Source organism: Carettochelys insculpta, chromosome 4, assembly GCF_033958435.1.
Source record: "Carettochelys insculpta isolate YL-2023 chromosome 4, ASM3395843v1, whole genome shotgun sequence".
NCBI classification, from domain to species: Eukaryota; Metazoa; Chordata; order Testudines; family Carettochelyidae; genus Carettochelys; species Carettochelys insculpta.
The window spans coordinates 55,136,687-55,164,185 of NC_134140.1; the positions used below are offsets into that span (position 1 = coordinate 55,136,687).

At 40.1% G+C, this 27,499-nt stretch overlaps 1 protein-coding gene across 5 annotated transcripts in view; it reads right to left on the minus strand.

Moving 5' to 3' along the window:
* Positions 1-27,499, minus strand: part of MTUS1 (microtubule associated scaffold protein 1) — a 162,543-nt gene that overhangs the window by 63,339 nt on the left and 71,705 nt on the right. For 4 of the 5 annotated variants that reach the window (XM_074992859.1, XM_074992860.1, XM_074992861.1 and 1 more), the window contains exons 5-7: positions 26,172-26,306; positions 22,995-23,102; positions 20,104-20,154 (exon numbers count right to left, since the gene is read on the minus strand). In XM_074992859.1, coding sequence (XP_074848960.1) covers positions 20,104-20,154; positions 22,995-23,102; positions 26,172-26,306 — 294 coding nt within the window. Of the gene's footprint in view, positions 1-7,014; positions 7,409-20,103; positions 20,155-22,994; positions 23,103-26,171; positions 26,307-27,499 lie in introns of those variants that run through there. The other variant, XM_074992863.1, reaches the window with a different exon arrangement.

The following is a 27,499-nucleotide window of genomic DNA, read 5'->3' on the forward strand; positions in this document are numbered from 1 at the left end:
TTGAACCAAGTAGACAGGTCTTTAATTCAAATACAGCAAGGCTGGCTAATGACAGTGAGCAGGGAGGCAATCTGCGACCCATCAGGGTTTTATGTATAGCCAACGAGACTATCCTTAACCACACATAGCATTGCCAGATTTCGCTAGTTTCTGTCCATGTGGCTCCCCCCAGCTCACCAGCTTTACCTGCATGTAATACAAGGGCATGTGAAGTGAGGTGCATTTGAACTGCACACAACATTGACTGCGAGAGATATGTGCTCCCTCTGCATCCAAAGTGCTGCTATGGTTCATACCAGCATAAGCCACGAGTTTTAGGTGCACAAGTGCAGCAAAACTACCTTATCCTGAAAGGCTTTCTTGGTTACAACAATCTAGCAGCTCTCTGACAGGAAGGGGGACTCGTGGCCTGGTCACTATCCTTGGTGGCCCATCGCTGACCTGAAGTATTCCTGTTTAATAAAACAGAGTGTGAATTTGAATAAGTTGGTAAGAGGCTGATACCTATTTCTTTAAAACAGGAACAACAAATTTAGTAAGTTCTCTGTGTACCAGGAGAGAGCTGCACACTTAATGGCAGACAATCGGGGGGGAAATGCAGGCGAGAAGGGTCTTTGGAGTAAGTCAAGCCTACATCATGTAACTGGAGAGAGAAAATACAGCAGGACTCTGTTGAAGATGGGTGATGAACCAGGGCTTCACAAGAAAGAAGCAGAGAACTACATATCTGTCTGCTGGATGGTAATTAAACAAGAACATACAAGGCACCCGGGATTACATGGCAAACGATGACCAACTCCTGATAGATTGGTCTGCACCCCAGAATATGAGAGCTAACAGCCTTATCAAAAAGAAAAACCACGGTTGATTTGGCATGACTTGTTCTTGACAAAGCCATGCTGGCTATACCTTACAACCCCCGTAGCCTTCAGCTACTTACAAATTGGTTGCTTAATAATTTGTTCCAGTATCTTTCCATATACCAGATCTGGGACTGAGTGGTGCATAGATATTCAGGTCCTCTTTGTTCTCCTTCACAAAAGATAGGTACTATTGTTTGTCCTCCTTCCAGTCTACTGGGACCTTCCTGATCATCCACAAGTTCGCAAAGGTAATTGCTAACTGTTCCAAGATAGCTTCAACTAATTCCCTATGTCTCCTGGGATGAATTTCATCTGGCCCTACCAATTTGAATCTTATCATAAATAGTTTTTACTTGCCTATTGTAGTTTGCATTCCTTTCCCTGTTAATCTTCTCAGAGAAGACTAAAGAAATTTGGCATTAAAACACCTCCACTTCCTTGAGGCAATCCATTAGTACTTCTCTTTCCCCACCAGTCGAGGGCCAAACTTCTCACTCCTAATGTATTTAAATAACTTATTCCCTTTTATATCCCATGCTAGGTACACTCATTTTGAATCTTAGCCCTTCTGACTTTTTCCCCTACATGCTTGTGTTGTTGTTCTATATACACCTCTGACTTCTCCATATTTTAACTTTTTTCCATATTTAGGATATTAATGTGCTGCTAATGGAGCCCGACTGACCTATTCATCTGTTCTCTCTTCCTTACATTAGAATAAGTCTCAGATATCTCCTTCAGAAACTGCCAAATCTCAAACTACTTCCTCAAGTTTTCTTCCCATGGGGGGCCTTACCTACTAGTTCTGAGTTTGTTCAAGTCTGCCTTTTCCCCCCTCAAATCCATTGTTCTGCTGCTGATGCTCTCACTTCCTTTCCTTCAAACCATTGTAGCTATCATTTCATGGTCACTTTCATACAAACAGTCTTCCACCTTCAGATTCACTACTGCATCCTCCATGCTGATCAGAATCAAAAGGGCTGAGCTCAATTAGTTCTTACATTTCTGAAGCAAAAATTGCCCAATAGAGTCAAAGAACATACTCTTGTTTTTCCTAAAAATGTTTGTATTAGCAAAACCAGAGGTTTAGGAGTAGTGAATAAAATTATTGGGAATGAATAGTCACAAAAATAATCTGAGACCCAACTTTTAGGAAGGAATTTTCCTTATCTTCTACAAGATAGGAACTAATTTAAAAGGTTAACTAGTTTGACTGACCACATCTGAAAGACCAGTCCCCTCAGAAGAGTTTCAGTAGGCCCAATATCATTTCACAAACAGAGAAATGAACAGAGATGGCTCCCTTCTCAGCCATGGGTCACAAGTAGTAGCAACTTCTGTCAGCTATCAGAGGCAACTGGACTAAGAATCAATGAATCACTGACCTCTGCAAACCACTAACTGGCAAAATCAGCCAGTTGATTACATCATTCTCCAATACATAAACCACACTGATTCCTGAACTGGTAACCAAATGCAGTTCCAATCCATTCAGTAATAGCCCCAGGGTACTAAAGGTAGAGAAAATATACAACAAGATTTTTGATTGAATTACAATAAGTTGCTTAACAATTCTTTTTCCTCCACCAGTACGGTGTGCTTCCAAGTATAAAGGCTTGTTTGCCTACCAGGTTCAAATTGCCAACAGTCCAACAACACTAAAGCAAATCATGGTCTTGAAATCACGCTGCAAGTACACATACCATCATGATCCAGAATTAAAGCTAAAGAACATAACACAACAGCCATACTGGGTCAGACCAAAGGTCCCTTTAGCCCAGTACCCTGTCTTCCAACAGTGACCAATGCCAAGGGCTCCACAGGGAATGAACAGAACAGGGAATCAAGCGATGCATCCCATCACCAATTCCTAAAGGACAGCACTTTCCTCGAAGAGCTGTTTCTTTGCAATACAGAAGGTTCAAATTAAAAATTAATAGGTAGCTCATAGAAATGCTTGGCTTTCTTGATATTACAAGTCTTCTGTCCTTTGCTGCCAGGCTCACTTGTACAGATTTTACACCTGGCACATAAAGGCTACTTGTGAAAGTTTGAAATAGTCTAACATAGCCAGGTGGTGGTGTTACCTTTCCATTAAAAAAAACAAAAACAAAACCCACAAATGCTAGAAAGCAAGGAGCCATAGTTAAACATAAGTTCTTATGTTGCTTACATACCATATTGTTCATATCAAGGAAAACAACATTTTGGGCACCCAATAGCCCCTAGCTGGAAGCTACAGATTACTGAAGATTTCTCTTTCTTCTCCTGCTTTTAGTACCCACAGTTACTCTTAAGAAGCAGAAAGCAAAATATCTGTTTTCTACTTTTTAAAACTTTAATGTCAAGGGATGCTTCAGGTGCACCACCTAGGTAATTACAATATAATACAAAATGTTCCACATTTAAAAAAAAAAAAAAAAAAAGAAGGACAGCATATTTAAGAGCCCTCTAGCTCTGCTCCCTCAAAACTCCAGTGCTTCCTCCCCACAGATGCAAACCAACCACTTCAGCTGAACCGACCAGCATTTACAATCAAGGTTAATCAAAGTAGCGTACGCATACTTATGCTCCTCTATGAAACATTGTATTTTGAGATTATAGGAGAAATAGTTTGCTTTGAGCCATAATTAAGGTTCTCGTGATATGAAAAATGGACTTTTGTACTTGTATTTACACAGTACACCTTATACTTGAATAAACTATTGCCTGCTTTAAGTTTTCTGTCAACTATTTCCTCTCTTCCTATGCAGGAGCGTACAAATATTTTTAAACTGGGCACATCGGACTGCCAAGTTACCTGAATGCTGCTAACTAATTGCGAATCCTCCTCCCATGTGCTTTGAATGAGGTAAGGATCTATCATGTCCGTAGTTAAATTAGCCAGATGTATGACAGCCTTGTTTCATTACCAATATTGACCAAGTCCTAAAAAGCATGACTAGTTAAGCAGCAGACTAGAACCCCCTGTCATTTGTTCCACAGTCTGCATTCAAAACTAGATTACGGTGCCCTCCTGATAAGCAACTCAACATCTCTCTGCTTTAGTTACCCCATCCGAAAAAGTGTAGCTAGTAATGCTTCCCTCCCTTCCGCCATAACTTTCTAATCATTTTAGAGATGGCAAACATAATTCCCCATGTTACAGCTAGTGTAGCTGCAGGAATTTGTGCAGATTTCTAGAAGAATGTCTCACTGCCTCCAACAGACCTAAGACTTTTAAGGGAACTCTTGTAGGATTTGAAAAGAAATACTATATATAGATTTCACAACATTATCTACAGAGTGCAAATACTGAAAAAACAGTTTCACAAGTGAGGATGAAAATAGAGCATTGCACCTGTGAGTACACTGATATCATTCCTCATCTCTGAAGTTAAAATCTTATTTTTTCCCCAGAGGTTCTGAATTTGATTTGTGAACCACAGCTCACCAGTAGACATAGCAGCTTGGCTGATCCTGTCTCTTCTTTTTAATCTACTAAAAAAAAAGATACTAAACATTGCATTATACTCAGCTGTATAACTAAATAGAGCTATCACAAGAATGTCAGTCATGAAAGGGAAGGAAAACCAATCTATGCAACTGGGAGGGTCTGAAAATATTGTGTGATCACCTGAACTACAGTACAACACATCCAGTAGACCTTTACACATCACGTAGGACTTCCAGAATGCAGTCTGAAGCCTGAGCCCTCTACTGTCTCCCATCCTCCCTGTTACTATGGCTTTTAGACCAGAAGAAATGGGATGAGTATGTTGCACAACCCAGGGAGAAGGCTACATGTTTCTTTAATGCAGTGAAATCCCTGCATTAGGAGACATGCTTGCTGATGCTAAAGCAGTATAAATATGCTTGTTCCCAATGTATAAGATGATCACAGCCATGAACTATCCTGAAATAAGTGTTACATAAGTGTCTGACAAGATCGATCTGCTCTCAAGGTACATAACTTGATTGCCAATACATTATCCTGTGCTAAGAGGGATAAAGTGCCAATGAATATGCTGCCCAGTGCTGAATGTGAGCTTGTTTTGCTACAATTCCCAATTTAACATATATGGAACTGCAAGTGCTTGGTCACCCTTTCTGCTGGTTGTACAGAAGCACTGGCAAGACCAGAGATGAATGAAGTGAGAAGCATCATCTAGCCAACGAGGCTACCATTCCAAGGGCTGGGAGTCACACCCAGAAGACCTGCATGCAAGACAGCCAGAACCTCTTTGCAGGAATGGCCTGTTTAATTAGTACACATGGCTAGCAATATGTACTGTAGTCAGTTTTTATTAATTGGAATATCAGGACAGATTTTATTTGGATGTCCGCTTAATGCTGACAGTGCAAATGGGGGCTATGATTGAAATACAATATTGAAATTTTAATTTAACTCTTTATCTGTCCATAGAATCACTGAGTACATTGAAGCTCCTTTATTTTTATTTATTTTGCAATGTTACCTGGGAATTGAGTGGTGTTTATTACTTAAAAAAAAAAAAATGCACATGTGTAAGACTACCTGCCAGCACATTACTTTAATGAACAGCCTTACATTTACACCTAATTTATTAATAAATATATCTTAATCAATCAATCTATTGGATTCTCTTGACCATAAATATTTTTGTGTACTTGGAGTGGTCCAAAAGCCAAGTTTAAAAAAAAAAACAGTGAAACCCAAATAGCTTTTGTAAAACCCAGAAAATTCTCAGAAGAGAAAAAGTAAAAATCACTAACAAAGGGCCTTAGATACATTTTATACTATTTTAAATTTATACAAATTTAGGTAATCAAGTTTAAGATTGATGTCATGTCTTGCAATATTGGCAGACTTCTGTTTCCTCACACACCAGGCATGAAAACACTAGATTGTTAGTAACACTTGCCAGTAAAATAGACATGAAGATCTTATTCACTAAGTGTTTTTCATCATCATGTTAAAGTTATGTAACACACACCAGTCTGCTTTGAGATTCTATGTCGCATTCAACCACCTAACCTATTTTAACTTGAAGCGGGAGATCAGACACTGACATTAGCTTGCCAGAAGATGGACAGAAAAGGAAAGAGGCCATGATAAAATGTAAGCAGACACAAGAAGTGCCAGAAGAGATAAACAAGCAGTGACTAGTACAGCTAAATGGGATGTCAAGGAGACCTGAAGACTCCATGAGATCTTAGAAGAGGTGAGTGGTGGTCAAGAGAGAAAGGAGATGCCTACAAGGCAAAACTAGGTACAAGCAGCTGCACAAATTTACAGGGAGTGGGGAGAAAGATGGGTCAGACAAATGTGAGGGGTGGCAGAAGATTTTCAATATAAAAAGAGGCACACAAAATCCCCTACCTCTCCTGGCTAAGGTAGACCCATATTTAGCAATTTTATGTTCCACCAAAAGCTTTCCACAAAATACAAACCGCATCCATAATCCTTTTATATTGTATATTTACTAGATAAAAACATATGACTTCGTGCTTAGGAGAAAATTCAGAGAAGACAAAATCAACAGTTCTTAAAGGAATATGGTTTAAAATATTTTTGCTTACAATACTTGTTTCTGGAGTCAAATGAAAATTTCTGTATTCCCCAAGCACATATCTATCAGAACCAAAATTTAGAAGGGTTTTCTTTAAGCATGAAATTTATTCTCCATACTTAAACCATGAAATAGCTAAAATATTTTTAGAACCAACAGGGATTTGAAAATGCACTGTAGCCATGCAACATTATATAACCCTGAAGGAAAAGCTACACTGTATCATTATACAGTATACCCCTTCTTCCTTCTTCAGGGGGACAGAAAAGGGGAAAAAGACACCACAATATGCATCGACCCATAATCTAAAAATAAAGAGATGCTTAATGGTGACCAGTTTCCAGATTCTATTTTGGGATCTGGAGAAAGATGTCAATGCTGCACTCCATAAATAAAGCTTCCAGACGAGCAGTTCAAACACAGACACCCCACATGAGAAATCCAAGATCAAACTCTTCACTTACATAAACAAGGACTTCCTTTTTATAAAAGCTTTACATTTCTGTGCAAAATAAAATGTTTCTTGCTCAGAATAAATTTTAATTATTAAAAGGAAGCTGCCGAGGTAAACAAGATGTCCCCCCAGGCACATTTTAAAGACAGGCTTTAAAGATACAAACCTGTATGAAATATAACTATGCTTTTCTTATATCCAGAAGGAAGTCGAAGATTTCGGAGCAGTCCCTTTGCAGTGAGCCGCACTCGCATGTTAGACAAGGAGAATTTCGGGGACCATAACATGTCTTCAGAGCAATTGGAAAACAAGCTAGCAAGAAACAGCCTCTTTACACTGTCACATACTATATATTTAAATTCATCACTAACTGAGGCCAAGCTATACTCAGCAAGGAAAACAAGACTAGAAAGCAAATATTCCTTCACTATTATTCCATAGTCACAGGCAAAATAAGAAAAAAAAAACCTGAGAAAACAGATATCCACAAGGCAAATGGTGCTGGCAGTGTCTCTCTCCACCAGATGTTGCAGAAACAAAGCTTGTCCTCAGAATAAAACCTTCCCTTAGTGATTCAGAAGGCCAGCAGCCTCTGAATTACATCACACTGTTCATGCTTAATCTGTTGTGGGACTCAGTGTAAATGAAGACCTAACAGGCAGCTGAGGGAGAGAGGGAGGGGAAACTGTGTGGTCTCCAAGCTGAATATCACCCAGTAATCTCACAGATCACGTAACTGTTCTTCGGAGACTTAAGGAGAAAATAACTTCAATATTCCTGAAGGGGTTTTTCAGTGCATCTCCTTCCCCCACCCTCTCAATATAAATTGAGCTTCATTTTATTCAGGTAATTCTGATTCCATTCCGACAATTTTCTAATTCATTTGAATTTATCCCAACAATTTTAATTATGCTTAATACTTGCTAACAAAGCTTAAAAAAAAACCTCATTGAACACATCACTGCATCTGTATTTATGTGCTTACAAGTCCATAGAAAACAATGATATTCTATACAAACAGCTTAACATTTAGAAGTTGTTTAAGTAAACTACCATTCAGCTTTGTGGCCTGTCATTGCATATTTCAATTTATTGAAAGAAGATCAAGGAAGTTAATTTAGTACAGTGACATGCTCTGGACATATAGTACTTAATATAGTACCAAGACATGCCCTGGACTTCAAGTCACTATCTCTAGATTTGGATGTAAAATGGTAAGTAAAACATGCTTTTTGGAGTCTAGATTTTCAGGTTAGAATATTGGTCTCAGGCAATTTCTCACGACCAGTGTTCAGGATCCTCAGCCCACATGAGTGTGTCCAAACAAAGTATGGATACTTATGGATAACATCTCACACACTGGTTGTCCATACCTTTCACTTTTATACTAATTATGTCAGAGAGTTTCACAAAAAAACCTTGTCTTGATACACTTGATGTACAATGTTATTGTACTATAAATCAATTGATTCAACTGTTTATTCTTTAGCTGTTTATCCCCTTTGTTCTCCTTTTTGGGTGTCTGGACCCTGACGGTCCATTTCCTTTTGCAACAGGACGTTCCTGTATGAAATATGAACTCTAAAACGTGCTACTGAAGAGCAGATTTACATTGGTCACCTGCCACTTGCAAGGAACAGAGATGACATTTTGTGACAAAAACACGCACAGTCTATACCCAAGGATAGCCATGAGGATTACTCGGAAGCACATTCTGACAGCCAATATAGTGAGCAAGATAGCAAGATGTAGGGCAAGAAAGAAGCAGGAGGAAAAAGGGGATGAAACCAAAATACAAAGGAGGTATAAAGAATATTTGCAAAAAGAAAGAAGCCTTTAGAATGGGACAGGGATGCTGACTTAATATGAACAGCAGAGACAACAGCAAATCCTACCTTTACTTTTCCTGGGTAGAGTAATTAGTCATTAGAGACTAACCAGGCTAGGCCCTGCCAATAACACCACAAATGTAGTAGAGTTTGGCAAAATTTTTCTCAAAGTGTATAGTCCAGCTAAAACTTTTATTGTACAACCAGAAAAGAAAAAGCACGCAGATTTGCTAAAAAGTCATCCCTGACACTTACACAATGCTAACAACTTTTTTCCAAGTGACCGCTGACTGGCAATATCTAGCTGGTGTAGAAACAAACGAGTCTTCCGCTAGCAATGATTATCAAATCTAAAACAGAGTATTCAAGACAAATTCATTTATCACTTAGGACTTCTTCTATCCAGAGATTTCAACATGCTGTATGAACAAAGTTAGCTTCAACAATCTGCGTGGTAGGGAAGTATTAAAGATACCATCGTTGGTTTTCCACCTGAGTTCACACAAGCAGTTGGGTGGGAGGGGTTCTCACTCTTCAACTACATTGACCTTCTAAAATTCACTATCAGTAGGTATCCTTTACATAGCTGCTAGTGGGGAGCAATACTTGGAATGTGCTGTCACTAATGAGTGGTCCACACTCCCTGATGGCAGTGCATTTACACCACTGCAAAACCTCTTGTAGACACTTTACATCAATTTAAAATTGGCTACATTATTTTGGTTAAGCAAAATATTAATTCATGCATAGACTCACAAGCAGATTGAAACAAAGTGGCATTATTTTAAACAGTGGTGCAACTTTCATTAAGAGAAATGTCTAAAAAAAAGGCACCTTGCCTGATACATTGAGGATCATTGACTTTTGGACAAAGTGATTTTTGATTCACATCTAATTTCAATGTAGTGGGTTATTCAGAGCAGCCAAGAAGTCTAATCGTATGCACGTACTTTGTGTATCCTCAGAGACCTTATTCCAGCTAGTATTGTCCAGGATATCTTTCTCTCATGCCCACTCCTTTTAGAAGGTTGTAGCATGGAGATGCTTTTGAGAGAGATAAGAACCTGATAAGCTACAAATAATTAGATGTCACAATTTTATAAAAACCAGGTGACCAGGTCAAGGAAGAAAGTTGTGTGTATTAGTTATTAGAATTTCCTGGGTGACCATGCTAATCTTTACAGCTATAATTCTCAAATCAAGTCTGTTCACAGAAGATGCACACACACACAGGCTTTTGTTAACATGCAGACGTGCACTTGAAAGACAATGGGGCATGATGGCAGCTTCAAGGATCCCATCTCCAACCTTTTGCAAACATTTTTGCAGAGATGGGAGTTACCATAGCAACAGAAAATAAACAATTCAAAAGCGCCTTGATTCCTGCCAAGGTGGGAGAAATGCCAGAGATTGTCTAGGGAGTCACCAGTGAATGTGGACAGTGAGGCAAGCTGACAGAGGCTCTGCTGAAAACACAACAGGCAACGAGTCATACCAGGGTCCTATGCAGAAGGCTATTAGAAATGCGGAAACCTACACTTTCACGCTGTATGTTTTAGTATTTGCTTTTTGTTAAAAGGCCTCTGTTCTTAATTCTTTGCTTTAAGGAGGCTCTTTGGTCGCTGATAAGCCCTATTATTGCTCTAGAGGAAAGAAAATTGCAGGGTCCATATACAAGTCAGACCTGCTGAAGTAAGTTACGGTGGATGCACAGGGAATAGCCATTAAACAGTGCTATTTGAGCAAGAGAGTCACAGAATCACAGGGCTGGAGATTCAAACTATTCCACCCCAAGGGAGATGACAGCTAGAGACCAGGAGGAGTCAGAGGTGCAATTAGCTTGGTAACTATACCAACCTTTAATTCCCCAGCAAGAACAAAAGGTTGGTTACAGTCTCGTGACACTTCTCTAGCTGAATTGTTCAATCCTCATTTTAAAAACCATGTTAACCTGCTAATATTTGTGCTTCTGCCACTGCAGAATATACAGAACCAGTGTTCTTTTTTTTTTTTTTGAGCGGGAGAGGGTTAAAAAAAAGTGCTGGTACTCAGCCAGCTACCCCCCAGCCCCAGCAATCTTGCAGCTGGGGCTGCCAAAGTGCCAGTACACAGTACCTGCACACGCACGCACGCACGCACAAAAAGCACTCTGTGTAGCGCTCATTAAGAGAAATCCCATAACTTATATTCTAAGAAAATCTAGGGAATTGTGCAATGAGGGGGAAATTCGTGATTTTGTGCACAAAATACAGCTCATTGCTACCTTAAGTAGAATTTTAAAAATGGAGGTTAAATTTATCAGTTTCATTGCTACCCATAACTATGAATAGTATCAATTTTATACTATTACTTGAAAGCTAAGCTGTATTTGAAATACTGTAGCTATTTGCATGGTCACAAATACATTCATAAAGTGATGTCATAGCCTTCCAAATGTAAAGGATGAAAACGCTGCAGAAATTCTCGGCTCTCCCTTTCTCAAGCAAAGAATCCCATTTAGCATCGACAAGTAGGCCTCCCACAAAAGGTAACTGGTTCCCAAATAAGTAAGGAGTTAAGCTGCAGATAGTCATTTGTACTCTAGAACACCCTTCCACACAGTGTTCCTTTTTTCAAATGGTGACACCACCCGGGATAATATCATCACAATTACTTCTGAGGAAGAGTTGAATTAGAGATCCTCTTTCAGATAAAAAATTGGGATGCTACACTTGAGAGCAGGATGGGATGGCCACTCGACCATCACACAACTACATGTCCCTTCTCCCTCTTACATTTACCATCTCTCTTCACATACACCCTTTTAACCCACCACTTTATTCACCAATTAATTCCCTTCTGCATGCATAAAGCCACACACTAAGTTCTAATCTTCTTCTGCTTAGAGTCACAACTCACTCCTGATGGTTCCAGGCACAGGCTCCACCCACCTTTGTACTCAGCACCCATGAACCCAGTTCTGAAGTCGTCTTTAATTGAAGCTGGATCTGGAAAGACAGCTTCTGAGACTGCAGGATGTACGTACGGACAGTTTTATAGACTCTGGGCTGGCTGAACTCCATAGAGCCTGTATTCTCTGCCCCTTCTCTCCACTGCTACCTATAATCTGCGGCAGGCTCTCATGTCTCCTGCTGTTAACCAGAGATATTGCAACTTCTAGGATTCAAGTAGCTGCAATCTCTCCAGGAGTTCCCAGAGCAACAGGCTTCTCTGTACCACACAGCCAAAACATGCGAGTCATCTCAGGTTGCTGACCCAAACCAAAGTTATGCAACTTTCAAATTTTCCAGTGAACTGAAATAATCATTATTTCCCCATCTCAATTCATCGATGAGGCCAGAGGGTACCATTATGATCATCTGTATAACGCGGGCCATAACACTTTCCTTAAAACCAATTCCAGTTTCAACTAGAGCACACGTTTTAGAAGAATATTCCATCTTGCTCAGGTGATCATTTGTCCCCTTTTTCCAGGGACAGTCCCTTATTTAAGCAGTCTCACAGGCATCCCAACTTTAAAAAAAAAAAATGAGCTAGTTGTCCCATATTTTGTGGAGATCCTGTTCCCTGGTACCAGGTGTCTTGAAGCAGCAACCCACACTGCCAGACAGCTCCTCTGCTGGGCAGCTGTCCCATTCCCTGGCACCCCATGGAGGCAGCCCCCACTGCTGATGAACTCTACCACAGGGGAGCCTCTTCATTCCCAGGCTGAGAGGTTCCCCCCCCCAACCCCCACTGGGAGTTTGTGGAGCCCCTATCCTCCACTCCCCCGCATCAGGAGGCTGAGGAGCTCCCATCCCTGGTGCCTCACTATAGAGGCAGCTGTTCCCATTGCGGAGGAGCCGTGACATAGTACAGCAGCCCCCAAGACCTGGAGGCCAGTGTCCTGTATTTGCCATAGGGCAATATGGTCACCCTAAATCTTGATTTAAAAATCTTCCATGGACCTTGGTAACTTGACCCGTAGAGACCTGACAAGCTATTATGGAATATCAGTGGACAAAAGATTCTCCCCTCCCCGCACGCGTGCACACACACACACAAAGACCCGACTAACACTCATCCCATCACAGCCTGAATTCTGGGGGCAAGGAAAAATAAACCCTGGCAAACAGAAATTGTCATTATAGTGCTTGGAATTTAGAAGGTGCACTTTTCTAAGCAAAAGAAAAAGACCCCTAAAAGGACAGAGTTGTGCATGTCTGTCTGCTTTGACAACGTACATCTGTCTCATTTCCTTTCCCTAATGTGAAATCTTTAGATATTTTACAGGACTGACTAAAAGCACTGTTTTTGGTGTGTAATCAGAGGTGCGAGACACTTGCGATAAGCAACTTGTTCTTTGGGACTGGGGTAATCTGAACATTGTTGTTATAAAAGTAAGTTTGCTGTATGGCAGCAAGATAAAACCAAGAGTATGCAGGGGCGTTGGACCAATTTTTATAATGGGAGTGCTGACAGCTATTGATTCAAAACACTAAATACTGTACTTTAAGTACTTTAAGCCAGCCACTCCCTCAGAACTTTCCTATGCACAGGGAGACTGTTATTCCACATTGGGGCTGCTGTATAACGTTTGAGGAGTTGGCACTTGATACTTGGTTAGTGAGAATCTAATTCTAGAATATACAGTGTTTTGGGGATTTGTTCCTGGGTGTATAACCAACTGTTCAGAGGTTAGCACTTTCATTTGAGGTCCAGTCCAGGACAACTTAACAGTATTGCACTGGTTTCTCAATTAAAATGGCGTGTTACCAATTTAAAAAGGCCCCAAAAGCATATTACATCTACACTGTTACATTGATTTAACTTGTAAACTTCAGAAAGACACCAAATTGGACAAGACATTTTCCATAAATTCATGTTAATGCATGTTTATATTATATTTCTTTAATTTATTTTTCAGGGCATTCCCAAAATCAGGAGCAGGTGCCCTCCTAGATGCAACTAAAGCTTGACAACTATTTCTCCAACAATCAAGATACAATCAGTAATTAGCAGGGAGCAGAAAGGCCCATAGATCTGAAGTCCTGACAAAGGAATATTATACTCTAGAAGCAGTTTAATCCAAATTTCTTCCATAATGCTGCAAATAACTTCATAAATTTTCACAGATGTTTGATATTAATAAGTATAGGTAGATGCCTAAAGTCAAATGCCTGCTTTGGTGCAGGAGTGAGGGCCAGGAAGCAAACACATATTAGCCCCTATGTATCAATTAGGCAGGCTCTCAGTGTGGACCACAACATTTAGAGGGCCTGGGATGGTACAGAGATAATGAGCGCTAACTTTAAAAACCAAATATTTACGGGTTATTTTGCATTTAACTGAATCTAAAAGGATCCAAGTAATTATCTCAAACCATGACCTAAGGTAAAAGAAAAACACAGAATCACTCACTGTAGTGTTCTCTTTGTGCCTCTGGAACCAATGGGGACAGGGACAAGGAGAAAATGAAGGAAATGCAAAGCTTTCCTTTAGACAAACATTTCCCCTCTATTTAGAAAGCCTTTAAAATCTAAATGCCAACACTCCCTGTTCAGAATTTCAGCTTCAGTCAACTGGCGCAATACCAGTTTACCAATATACAGAATTGCTATTGTGAACTAACATTACGTTTCCAAGCTGTGTCTACGAGTTCTAAAATGATTGTGGTGCTGCTACTGATTTGAGCATATATATATATATATATATATATAAAAACAGCACAGAAGTAATTCCCTAACTGCACTTTAACAGAAAAATGTTTTAGCTTCAAATACTGTACCTCTTTATACCCACCCTTCACCAGCCCAGCATTTCAACTGTGGCCTACCAGTGTAGACATAGTGAAAACCTCAAGGTTCCTGATGTTTTGATTCACAATCTTTAAAGACCAGTTAATCCTATGGAGAGCTAGCTAAGTAGAAAATTACACCATACTGCAAATAAGAACACTGCATACAAACTTAAAAAAAAATCTTTCATGCTAATAGGTGAACATACATATGTGGGCACAAGTTGCACTTCAAAACAGTCACCCTGTGCAGCCTCAATATAATCACAGCTCAGTTCCAATGTAATATGTTTCATAGTTTCTGTAAAAATCCAATTAAAGACTAATTATTCATTGCCAAATCCCTCTGCCCCTCACAAAAGGTCCCACAAATTACATTCAGATTATACCCCAAAGTCTGAGATTGAGTCGTAGCTAAAACAATTCTTAGCTTAGGACCCAAAACCCAATTGCTCCAATTCTGAATAAAGTGAACTTGAATCCAAACCAGACCTATATTTTGCTATTACTCATACTTCACATTAATGAGCATTTTAATAGCTATATCTTATTTCCATATCACATTATAGGGAGAGGGATTTCTTTCAAATCAAGTACAGAATTTTTAGTATTTATATTAGCAATACAACACATTAGACCATCCTTTCCATTGCTTAGCAGTTTCAAAGATTTGGCAAGCTGTGTGTTCTTAGTAGAAATCAGTGTTTAACCATCAAGTTCTCAAATTCCTTTAAGGAAGGTAAATTTTATTTGTACTGTAGCGGTAAGCCACTGCTGAACACTTGGCCTGCAGGCAAAATCCAATCTGTATGAAGCTGATCACGATGGATTTAGATTTCAAACAACAAAAGTCCTTTTCTTAAAAGCAATTTTCTAGTTCTTATGATTCTTTATGCTGGTTTAAAAAAAAAAAAAAGTCTCCGAAGTCTAAAACCAGTGCAATGACGACTTCTCAGATTTGTAGAGCCTGAGACTCTGATATCAACTCCTTACTGATCAAAAGGACAGAAAGTCTACATCTAAGTTATACCCTCAAATTGAGTAATTACCACAACAGAATGGAAACTGAGTGAGCGGCATATTCAAAAGATCAAAAGGCTAGAAACCTCTTCCTCAGAAAACTACAATCCATTGGTGACCTTCCTTGAAACACCATCCTGGCCACCATGGATGTAGAGGCCCTTTACACCAATATTCCACATGAAGATGGACTCCAAGCTGTTAGGAATATGATCCCTGATGAGACCGAGGCACAAATGGTGGCGTCACTTTGTGACTTTGTCCTCATGCACAACTATTTCAGATTTGAGGACAAATTATACCTTCAAATCAGTGGCACCTGCATGGGCCCACAGTGTGCCAACACTTTTATGGCTGACCTGGAACAACACTTTCTCTGTTCTCATCCCCTAGCGCCCCTCCTCTATCTGCGCTACACTGATGACATCATCATCTGGACCCATGGGAAAGAGGCTCTTGAAGAGCTCCACCATGATTTCAACAGTTTCCACGCCACCATCAAACTTAGCCTGGACCAGTCCACACACGAGATTCACTTCCTGGACACTACTGTGCAGATAAGTGACAGTCACAAATACCACCCTGTACCGAAAACCCACAGACCGCTATGCTTATCTACATGCCTCCAGCTTCCATCTGGGGCATACTGCACAATCCATGGTTTACAGACAGGCACTAAGGTACAACCATATTTGCTCTGATCCATGAGACAGAGAAACATCTACAAGACCTTTACCAAGCTTTCCTCAAACTACAATACCCACCTAAGGAAGTGAGGGAGCAGATTGACAGAGCCAGATGGGTACTCAGAAGCCACCTGGTACAAGACAGGCCCTGCAAGGAAAACAAGAGAACACCACTGACCATCACAAAGCCCCCACCTAAGGCCTCTCCACCACATCATCAGTGATCTGCAACCCATCCTGAACAATGATCTTTCACTCTCTCAGACCTTGGGAGGCAGGTCTGTCCTCACCTACAGACAGCCTGCTAACCTTAAACAAATCCTTACCAGCCACAGCCAACACAGGGTCCTGTGGCACCTTATAGACTAAGAGAAAAGTTTTGAGCATGAGCTTTTATGAGCACAAACTCACTTCATCAGATGCTGGTCTTGGAAATCTGCAGGGCCAGGTATAGACTAACACGGCTACCCCGCCAATATAGATAACACACTAACTCTAAGCCTGGAACCAACCCCTGCAACAAACCTTGCTGCCCACATATCTACACCAGTGATGTCATCACAGGACCTAAGATCAACCATACCATCGGGCCTCTTTGCCTGCACATCTACTAATATAATATACACTATCATGTGCCAACAATGCCCCCACTGCAATTTACATTGGCCAAACTGGACAGTCTCTACGTAAGAAAATAAATGGACAGAAATCAGACATCAGGAACTGTAATGTACAGAAACCTGTGGGAAAGCATTTCAATCTCTCTGGACACTCAGTAACAGCTTTTAAAGTAGGAGTCCTGAAACAAAGAAATTTCAAAAATCAAATGGGAGAGAGAAATCTCTGAGCTGCAATTTATTTGCAAATTTGACTCCATTAACCAACGATTAAACAGAGACTGGGAGTGGCTTGCACTTTACAAAAGGAGCTTCTCTGCCCTAGATGTTAACATCTCCACATTAGACTGACAATGGGCCATATTCCCAGTCTTATCTGACCTGTTTTTCTCTCTTCATACATACTACTGTTAATGGGCCTTTTCCACCTTGACTGAATAGACCTTGTGAGCTCTGACCCTCCCTTTTACTGGAACCCCACACTTCCAATACCACTCTGAAACCACCACCCCTACTCATGCATCTGATGAAGCAGGTTTTTGCCCACAAAATCTTATGCTCCAAAATATCTGTTAGCCTATAAGGTGCCACAGGACTTCTTGTTGTTCTCGAAGATACAGACTAACACAGCTACCTCTCCGATACTTGTTCTAACAATGTATTTTCCAGTCATATTTAATGCAACAACAGCATCCCCAAATACAAGTGTCATTGCTGCTGAAAGATCACAGCCAACCTATTATCAGTAGTACACTTCACGTAGATCTGGCAGCTTATGAGATGCTGATGCCATAAACACGGCATAGAGACAGCTAATAAAAATACTGCTTGACCTTCACTGAATTAGTGCGACAGCCCTGCAGTCAAATCAAGGGTTGATGTAAAAAAGGTTTAAGAACAAAAGCTTTGCTGTAACAACTGCAGGCCACTTAAAAAAATAAATAAAACACTGGGCCTCACTCTGCATGGCACTAGCTGGCATTGTTCACACAGTTATCTGGAATGATCACAACTTTTCTTTCAAGTATAAAAGAATTGTCCTACAGAAGATGGAAAACAAAACCCTTCAGTATGCCTGACACAATGTTTCTCTGCTTGGATAAAGCTGTCGATGTAATCTGATAATTAAGAACAAAGTTCCCAAAAAAGCAAAAATTTAAAAAGTTTGTCAGCATAAAATGGAAAAAGTGCACTGCAGTTGTGCATGGCCCACAATCCCAAAGGGCAGGAAATAAAGTGTTTTACATGGAGGATCAACTTTCATTGGCATGTGGTGAACTATTCATTTCAGCATAGAGAGTGTGGTTCACTGGCTAGTAACTGACAGGAGAAGCCCCTTTCTCAATTTTCCACCCCCACCCCACCCCAAAGATCTATATTCCAGTCCAGATACATAAGTTTAAATCATGCTCATTGCCAACAAATGGCGACAAAAGAGCTAAACCTTGGTGAGGTCGCCCCTCCTGCTTCTCTGAACTAATCGACACCAAAGCTCACAGAACTGCACTGAAACTAAGAAGTAGTATCGACTGAAACTCTCATGCAGCATTCTCCTGTTCAACCACACAACACCCGGAGGAGAAAGCTCCAGCTACCGGGCTGCAGAGCAGGCCCGCTAGAAGCGGGGAGCCCCACTGGCAGCCTGCTCTGGAGAGCCCCTGAGCTAGTGAGCCAGGTCATGGAGCTCCACTATGGGGAGCCCCACTACAGGGAACCCAGCCTGGGTCAGGGAGCTCTGCCAGGAACTCCACAACAGAGAGCCCATGGGGACACTGGCCAGGGCATCCTGGAAGCCCCACAGTGGGGAGCTGACTGGGGTATGGACCCATCAGCAGCTTTGCAACAGCAGAAAACCCAACCAGGGCAGGGGAGCCCAGAAGCCTCACAGGGGAGCCTGGAAGAGTTTAACACCCCCCCACCCCGCCCATGCACGCACACGCACGCGCACGCACACACAGCTTGTGGGCTGGGAGCCTGTGGCATCCAGGAGAGGAGCCTAGTCAGCAGGCTGGGAGACCCTACAGGATTACCAGGAGGCCTGAACTCCCCTCATCCAGCAAATCCCCTTGTTCAGTACTACTCAGGTCCTGAATGAGGGAGATACAACCTATACTAGCAAAATAAGCAAATGCAGAAACTCAAGTAAAAAACTCTGTTCAACATCATTGCTCTAAATGTGTGCATCATGGAAAGGGTGTGAGCTTGCAATACAAGATATCAAAGAAAGGAAGCTGACAACTCTGCTCTCCTCCTCTGTACCAACCTAAATTCCAGACATCTGGAATCCTTATACTGCTCTAGGAAAACAAAAAACCCCTAACATATGGTGCACAAACGGGCCCTAAAGTAACCTATTTTCATCTCCGGCATCAGCGAATTTCACGCAAACTTGAATTAGCACCATAACTTCTGATCAGCTACAGCACATCCTTCAGAAAGGCACCCCATCTTTATTCAGGGGGATTAGTGTGTTCCAGACACTCATAACACCTTTCCACCCTCCCTCATACCCGGCAAGTTCTTAAGCACTAAGAACACATTAATGCTCCCGTGACAAGTTTAAATTGTCCTAACACAGACCTCTTGTCCCATCCCGCAAAGGCTCCATTAATCCATCTAAGTTGGAGCCTTCTCCAAAGATTTACTTTGTATCACCTAACTGGATTGCAGACTATCATGAAATACAGAGAACTATTATACAAGACAACAGCATCAGAACACATTTAGAATGTCAGACACCTTTTAACCTCCTATCACTCTTTCCAATAGCACACAAATTGATACCAAACATTTCTGATTAATTGCAATCTACCATTCTAGCATAGCATGCAGTAACATATGCGGAGGCTGCTGGCACTTTAAAAAAAAAAAAGTTAAGAATTTGACAGCACAAGCCATCCAAAATAACAGAAGCAGCAGCTTCTGTTCAACACTAATCTATTTTTCCCAAACCATATCAAGTTTATTTTAACAAATTACTGCCACATGACCTAACTGTGAAGATTAAACATATCAAAATTTGTTACCCATATGTTTCCTGTATGTTGCTTTTAAAGACTTCTATTTTGTCCACAAAGCAGATGATAAATATTAGGACACATTCTACAGTTTGGCAGCTGGATGGTCTAATGGCATGGAATTAAGGCACAATAATTATAGAATGTGAATTTGCACAGGTTTGAAACTCAAGCGTTCATGTTTGATTACATCACACAACTTATGAAGCTACTTCATTTGAAAATGAAACACTAGGAAATACTATGCCAAAAGTGCCATAAAGATGGTATTACCAACAATATAGGGAGAAAGACCAATCTGAAAACTCACCAGAATGCAAAGCCAACAATTGTCTTCGGGAACCATTTAGTATGGGAGTACCTACAATGTCAGAGAAGACAGGGATGTATTATTCATAAATCTTAATACAGTTTAAACTAAGTTCCAATAGATGGGTAAAAAAAGCATCTTCTTGGATTTCATGCATCTTCCTTATGTTGTGGTATACAAAATTAAATAAAATACGTAAATTAATGCCAAAATATACAATGGCATTAATATTCTAGTAAGATACGTGAAAACAAAACATGACCAGATTCCTGTTAAGTCTGAACTGCTTCACTGTAATAATTTGCAACTGGTATCACTAGTTAAGAGCTTGACCTATAAATATCCCGGTTGTTTGCACTACCAAGCTGTGGTTCAGGTATGTGAAGGGCCAAGATCCTGATAATGCTGGATTCTGGCCACAGTCTTTGCTCAAAAATCTAACAAAAGATACACAAAACAGGCCACAAAATTTTTAATTCTATATGAACGAAGTATGGCAGGTTCATAGACAAAGGCTCTTTCTAGTTACTTAGTATTAAACAAGTGCTAATTCAGCATAAACCTTGGGTGTGAAAGCAATAAATTGGGGCTTATATTGAATTATAGCCTCATAATTCTTTGGAGAGGTGTCCAAAAGTCTGCATTTCAGTGAGAAAATGAGATAATGCGTCTACTTCAGCTCAGGTCAAGAAAAGAGCTAACATGTCAATATGAGTGATGGTGTAGACAGTTCACAGATGCCAATCTAAGTCGAGAAGGCGGGGAAGGTAACACTTATAATTTTACTAATATATGTATTGCTTATTTGTTCCCTTATGTCTCAAGACCATATGGGAATACCTCCCAGAAGGTGTTACCAGACATTCCTAAAGACTAGGAATCTGAATTTAACCTATCTTCCACAAAAAAAAAAAAAAAAAACAACTTATGGGATAAAATACATTTGTATTCACATGTAAACCTGAGCCACGTAATCTTTTAGACTGGCTTATTTGCGCTCATTATGTCTTGGGACATGCCCAGCCCCTTTGCTTCCCTCCACTCATTGACATCCTATATAATTCATTGTCATCAGCTGTGTGTCAGTTTCACTGAGCCTAATAAGCAAAGTGACACTCCACCAGCTGTGCGTAATAGAGGCCTTGTACCTGAATCTACACTGTGTCAAACTTTTGTTCCTTCAGTATGCCAGATAGCACTATTTTATCCTGACCACACTATTTCCAGTTCTGAGGCTCATAATAACTGGCAGCTGTTTCTTCTGTGAGCTTATATGTACAAACCCTTTTCAAAAAGGAGAAAAAGGTTAACCGGAGGTTACACAAATAGAGTGTGACCTTTCCAAGTTAATGGGAAAAGTAAGGCAAATTTGCTTTAAATTTGCATAATGTAAGAACCACATAATTGACAGCAACTTTAGTGTACAGGCTAGTCAAATGGAACCATTACTGATAACTCTTGCATGGTAGAGACTTAAAAATAAGATTGCATTAGGTTTATCAGTTTCCAAGACCACTGTTATATGGTCCAATACACAAAGATAAAAGCTAGGAATTAAAAGGCTCCACTCAGCTGTCTGTGTATAGGAAGCAGCAAGGTCTTCATGTGAACTCTTGCAAGCACATTAAGTAGGAGGCAACACAGTCTGCATTGTATCTTAACAACTGTATATTAGCCGGGTGTCTGAGACAGTTCAGTTTTAACCCTTAGCCACAATAGGAACTTTGTGAGGATTCATTAAAAACTTATGGCAAGCTTCCATATTCTAGACCCTTTCATGAAGATTCACATTTGTACCTCTAAGCTTGTGGACAACCAACTAGATGTGACCTCTCAATTCTAATTCAGCATTAAAAATGGTTTGAGTATCTGAGGCAGGAAGGGAAATGGAATGAAGCAGAGGTGTTATCCTAGAAACAGCCAAGTTCACGAGCAAATGCTGGCAGTGACAAAAAAAAAAAAAAAAAAAAAGATACAAAAAGGAGCTCCATTTCAGGCTTATCTTGTACGTACACTTTATAAACCAGCATTAGCCCAATCTTGCTTATAAGAGATTTGTTTTTATAAATAACAATTTAAACAGGTGACACTACATGCTCTTGAATCTTTTTTCCAGAAACTGAATGGTTGACAAAGAACGGAAATTATAGATTTTTGCATTGGAGGATAGATTTGTGAAATGCACCTCCACTTTTAAAGTTACAGTAAGTTCTTTTGTATCTGACGTTTTATTACACAGAACTCTCAAATAACCAGCATTTAGCTATAAGTAAATCTTAGTCATGTTTTCCATAAAAGTAGTAAAATAAAAGTATGCATAGTGAAATTAAATACACAGAAATACAGGAAATATAAGTTTACAGTGTACAATTTACAATACTATTGTTGGTAAATATCACTGTTGGTAGATAAAGTACTCTGCATACATTTTTGTTCCTTTATATCTAATCTTGTTTTTCTTTAGTGTTATGCATGCTAGGTATAACTCTGCCATGAAGCCACTATGAGCTCCATGCCAGTCCCAAGCCTGGATGAAGGAGGAGGGTTGGTCAGATGTGTGTCAATGCGCTGACCATGAAACAACAATACAAATGAAATCTAATGCCAGTATGACTAAAAACTTTTTAGTGAGAGAGGCTTCAGACACCAACGGGTACTGAGCCCATGGTTATTGTGATGCTGCTAGGTATACCTACCTCTTTATTATCCTAAATATTCAAATATCCAGCAACCTCCCAGTCCTGGGGCTGCCGGATATTGAAGAGTTTACAGTTTGCCACCTCTCGCAGCACTTCAGCTACAGCTCAATCTTGAGCACACAGAGTACTGAACAGCACAGGTCTCACTGAAGACAGGAAAGACTGCAAAATGTAAAAGAAAAATGACTTTACCCAATGGTCGGTTGCCTCTTGGCTCACTGGCTTGTTTTGCTGGAAGAAACGGTGGTCCAGCTGATTTTGGTGTACATTGGCTCAGCGAACTGGACTTGTTCTTTGTTCCTAAAAAACAAAGGCTTAGATTATTTTTTTAAATTTAAAACTGAATCAGTGATAAGGACATGTCCCAAGTTAAGAACCAAAGAACTTAAGGTTACTGGACATTTGAAACTCACCTTTTTTTTAAGAAAAAGGCAACATGCAATTGAAGAGGACATTGATTCTGAATTATACTCATCTTTAGAAAGATTTTTTAAAATGGTAGAGCCATGACTTGGATGACAAAAAGACTCCTTTAAGTCAGTTTTATTAAAATTGAGAACAGAAAAAGGAGAATACTTCCAACAGTTTTAAATTATTTGAGCATTAGTAAATTCGTCTTCAGACATGTATTCCAAAATTCAAATTACCTTTTATTAAATCTAAAAATAGAAGTTGCTGCCAATAATAGGAAAACAAAAATATAACTTCAGGACCCCTGTCTTTCATACTTGAAGTCACAAGTTATTTTATAGCTTGTCATCTGGTCAAATCAAATCACTTCTCCTTGTTTAGTGTTAGAAACCCAATTTTTTCAACTTTAGTTTTCATGAAATTCTCTTAATTCTAATCAGTAGTTCAATTACCTTCAATTCCTACTTGTAACTGAAATACAACAATGTGCAGTAATAATGCTCCTGACTTAGACGTGTCATTTCAGCAACCCATTGCTACTAGAATGTTTCCGTCAAGCATTTCAAAGTATTCCAGAGGAAGCTTTTCTGCTCTCTCCTATTGTGTTATTTCATTTAGGCCAGCAAAGGAAGCTGCTACTTCATTCAGACCAGGAATGGCAGCCGTTCAGAGGCTCTATCTTACAAAGTAAGACTTAAGAAAAACAAGCATCTGTCCAGGTGCTGCTTATGGTTATAAAAACAGCACTATTAGGCTTGCTAACTGACTGAGAACTCTTGCACACGCTCATTTAAGGGTATACCTACACTGCAGCTAGATGCTGACAGTCCTAGATCAGGTAGACATGCTCTAGGTCCACTTGAACTAGCTCACTAAAACAGAAGTGTGGCCATTGCATTACAGGCTCTTACCATACAAACAATCCTAGGATCTTTGACAGGGTTGTATTCCCTTAGTCAACCCAAACCTTTATGGCCACACAGCTATTTTTAGCTCACTAGCTTAAAACACAGCCAGGAATTACACCTCTCCAGTGCAGTGTGGACAACACTTAAGTGGAGAGGATCGAGAATGTTTTAAAAGAAAAGGGACATAACATTTAAAATAAACTACGTGCATTAGCAAAGGCCATGGCACAAGTATCCAATCTCTGCCAAAAGCAAAGGCAGAGCTCTGATTGTCCTTAACTAGAGAGAGGAATGGGAAGTGATGGCAGGAGAAAGAGCTAGTGTCTAGAAAACATCTGGACTGCTGCTGGAAGGCGGGGCAGTGACATAGGACATGGGCAGACCATGTATCTCAGCCACTATCACCCTACTCAATGGATTGCCTATACCCCCCCATGACCCACTCTCACTTGGAAGAGTTAGATGATGATTACCTTTCCTCGAGCTCCCTCTTTTCTGTGGAGTGAGTGATGGAGGGTCAAGGTGAAATTACATATTGGCTGTGTCTACACTAGTCCAAAATGGCCATGCAAATGGCCATTTCGAAGTTTACTAATGAAGCGCTGAAATACAAATTCAGCGCCTCATTAGAATGCCGGCAGCCGCAGCACTTCGAAATTGACGCGGCTCATCCAGACAGGATTCCTTTTCGAAAGGACTCCGGCAACTTTGAAATCCCCTTATTCCTAACAGCACATAGGAATAAGGGGATTTTGAAGTTGCTGGGGTCCTTTCGAAAAGGAGCCCCATCAATTTCGAAGTGCCGCGGCTGCCAGCATTCTAACGAGGCGCTGAACATGTATTTCAGCACTTCATTAGTAAACTTTGAAATGGCCATTTGCATGGCCATTTCAAAGTTTTGGGCTAGTGTAGATGCAGCCATTATGTATGACAAGAATTTGCGTTAGGAAGTCTCTTAATATTAAGATTTGCAATTCAATGTGGGGAACAGTGTAGTTCTTTTTAAACAAGCTCTAGCATGGGAAGTCAAAGTGTCCTCCTCTATTCCACCATCATACTCATTCTTCATCCTGACCACCTAAAGACAGCATTTTTATGAGTGGTAGTGGGAATTCATGGATTCCACAGCCAGAAGCGACCACTGTGATTCTCTAGTCTGACCCATATACCACAGGCCAACAACCTTCCCCAAAATAATCACTGGAGTACATAAGACATTGAATCTCAACTTGAAAAGTCAGTCAGTCAACGATGGAGAATTCACCAGAACCCTTGGTAAATTGTTCTAAAGATTTACCGCTCGCTTTTTTGCCTTCTTAGTCTGAGTTTGTTTAACTGGGGGAGAAGTAGGGATAAACCCCTGCCCTGTACCATACACTGTCCATATGAACATTTGAATGTCTATAGTCTCTTGAAGGCTTACCTGGGGTATGTCTACACAGCAGAGAAAAAAAAAAAAAATCACAACTCAACATCACACATTGGTGCTGTTTCATTGCTGTGTGGACTTCAGACAAACTGGAGTCCAGCACCCGGGGGACACTCCTATCCCCAGGTTTCTAAAGCCTGGAGGTTTACACCACCACCACCACCACCACCACCCTGAGCCCCAACTAGCTACAGGTTTCTCTATTTTGTACATATGTGGCAAACTATTTGGTATTGTGGAATATGAGGTCAGGTCACATTTTCTGCTAGAGTCTGATGAGGGTGAGGAGAGTGACTACTTTTCAGTATCTGTTGGAAATGGAAGTTGTCTTTTGAGGTCATTCTGCAGCACACACAATATACACAGTAGCAAGTGACCAACTTATCTTCCATTAGCAACATCATAGCTACACTCTGATAACTACAGAAAAAGTAATATTTTTGGCTGTCTTAATGGAATGTGACCAGCTGGAAATAAGACACCATGTCAGCAGCTAGCTTTCCCACAAACTGTCAACAGTTGTTTCTTGGACCACAGCTTTATAATCACTGCTTTGGGAAACAGTAGTGTAAAAATGTAAGAATTACTTTAGCTTCATTGTGTACAAGAAGATTTAAATACCTTTTGGAGTGGATTTTAAAGAGTACACTCGAGGCCTGGGTATTGGTTTCAATGAGATGGATCCAGAAATGCCATTTTGACAGGTAGCTTTTGAAGGCCATTCTCTATTCTTGAGGATGATGGTGGCACTTGTAGCTATTGCAAAAATCACAGAGAGAAAAAGATGGAAGAGTATGTTAGGGAATTTGTCTCTCACATTTAGCTTGACAGGTATTTTATTTAAAAAAAAGTCTTGTGCAAGATTATGATGTTCTATGTCCTATAGCTTTAATTAGTAACATTTTATAATGTAATCACAAATAGATGGAGTATAGGTTTCTGTATTTCCATTTTGTCCACATGGCTAAATTGGTACAAAAACCAAAAAACAAACACAAAAACCAGAACAAACTTTGCCTCTGATATTCATCAAGACTTCTCATTATACGTATCTCAAAGCCCAAGTTCTGAGGCTTTGTTTTATTTACACTGTACAAATCAGGCATGTACAAAATGCATAGGCACTTTAGACATTTGAGCTCCCATTACTTAGAGTAAGAATTACAGATGTCTGACAATGCTCCCGAGAACTTCATAGCATATCAAAGTATTACTGAAATATAATTTTGCTGTTAGGTAAGAAACTTCCAACAGTGAGATGCCCCCAAATGAGATTTAAAAACAGCCCCACCAAGTTGCTGAACATTATGTGAGTCAAGCCAAGGTGAAAGCATTCTGGTTTATATTCCTGTGGCTCAATGCGCATTGCTGAAATCAGCATTTTGCCACCATAATACTACACTTTGCTCTCTTTCTTTTGCATGCAATTACTCCTGTAACAAGGAAAAATAGCGTTTGGAATTCAGACCTTAGGATTTACACACCAATGATATAAATGAAGATGGACAACACAGTTTTTCCATATGCATACTATTGCAACTGAAAAAAGGTTGAAGGCCAAAATTAATTTCTCAATGCTCAATCACACTGAATAGCACAAATACTTAACTTACAGGCAAATAATTCTTTTGTTTCATATTGCACAAATTACATTTTGCCAAAATTTCCCACATACTGAGAGTTTCCTTCAAAGACAGAAGAAAGTCATAAAATTGAAATGCTCATTAGACTCAAAGGCAGCATGTCACTGTCACAGGAAAGTTAACCCTCTAAAATAGATCACAACAAAGGACTGATTAGGGAGCAACAGGAAGGTTATATTTCATTTAGTTATTTTTAAAGAAAAACATGGACTATTCATCTGAAATCAAGCTAAACAACGTTAGTTTAATGTTAAACAGGAGTATATTATCATAGGTTTGCTGAAGAAGCATCCCATCTGGACCTTT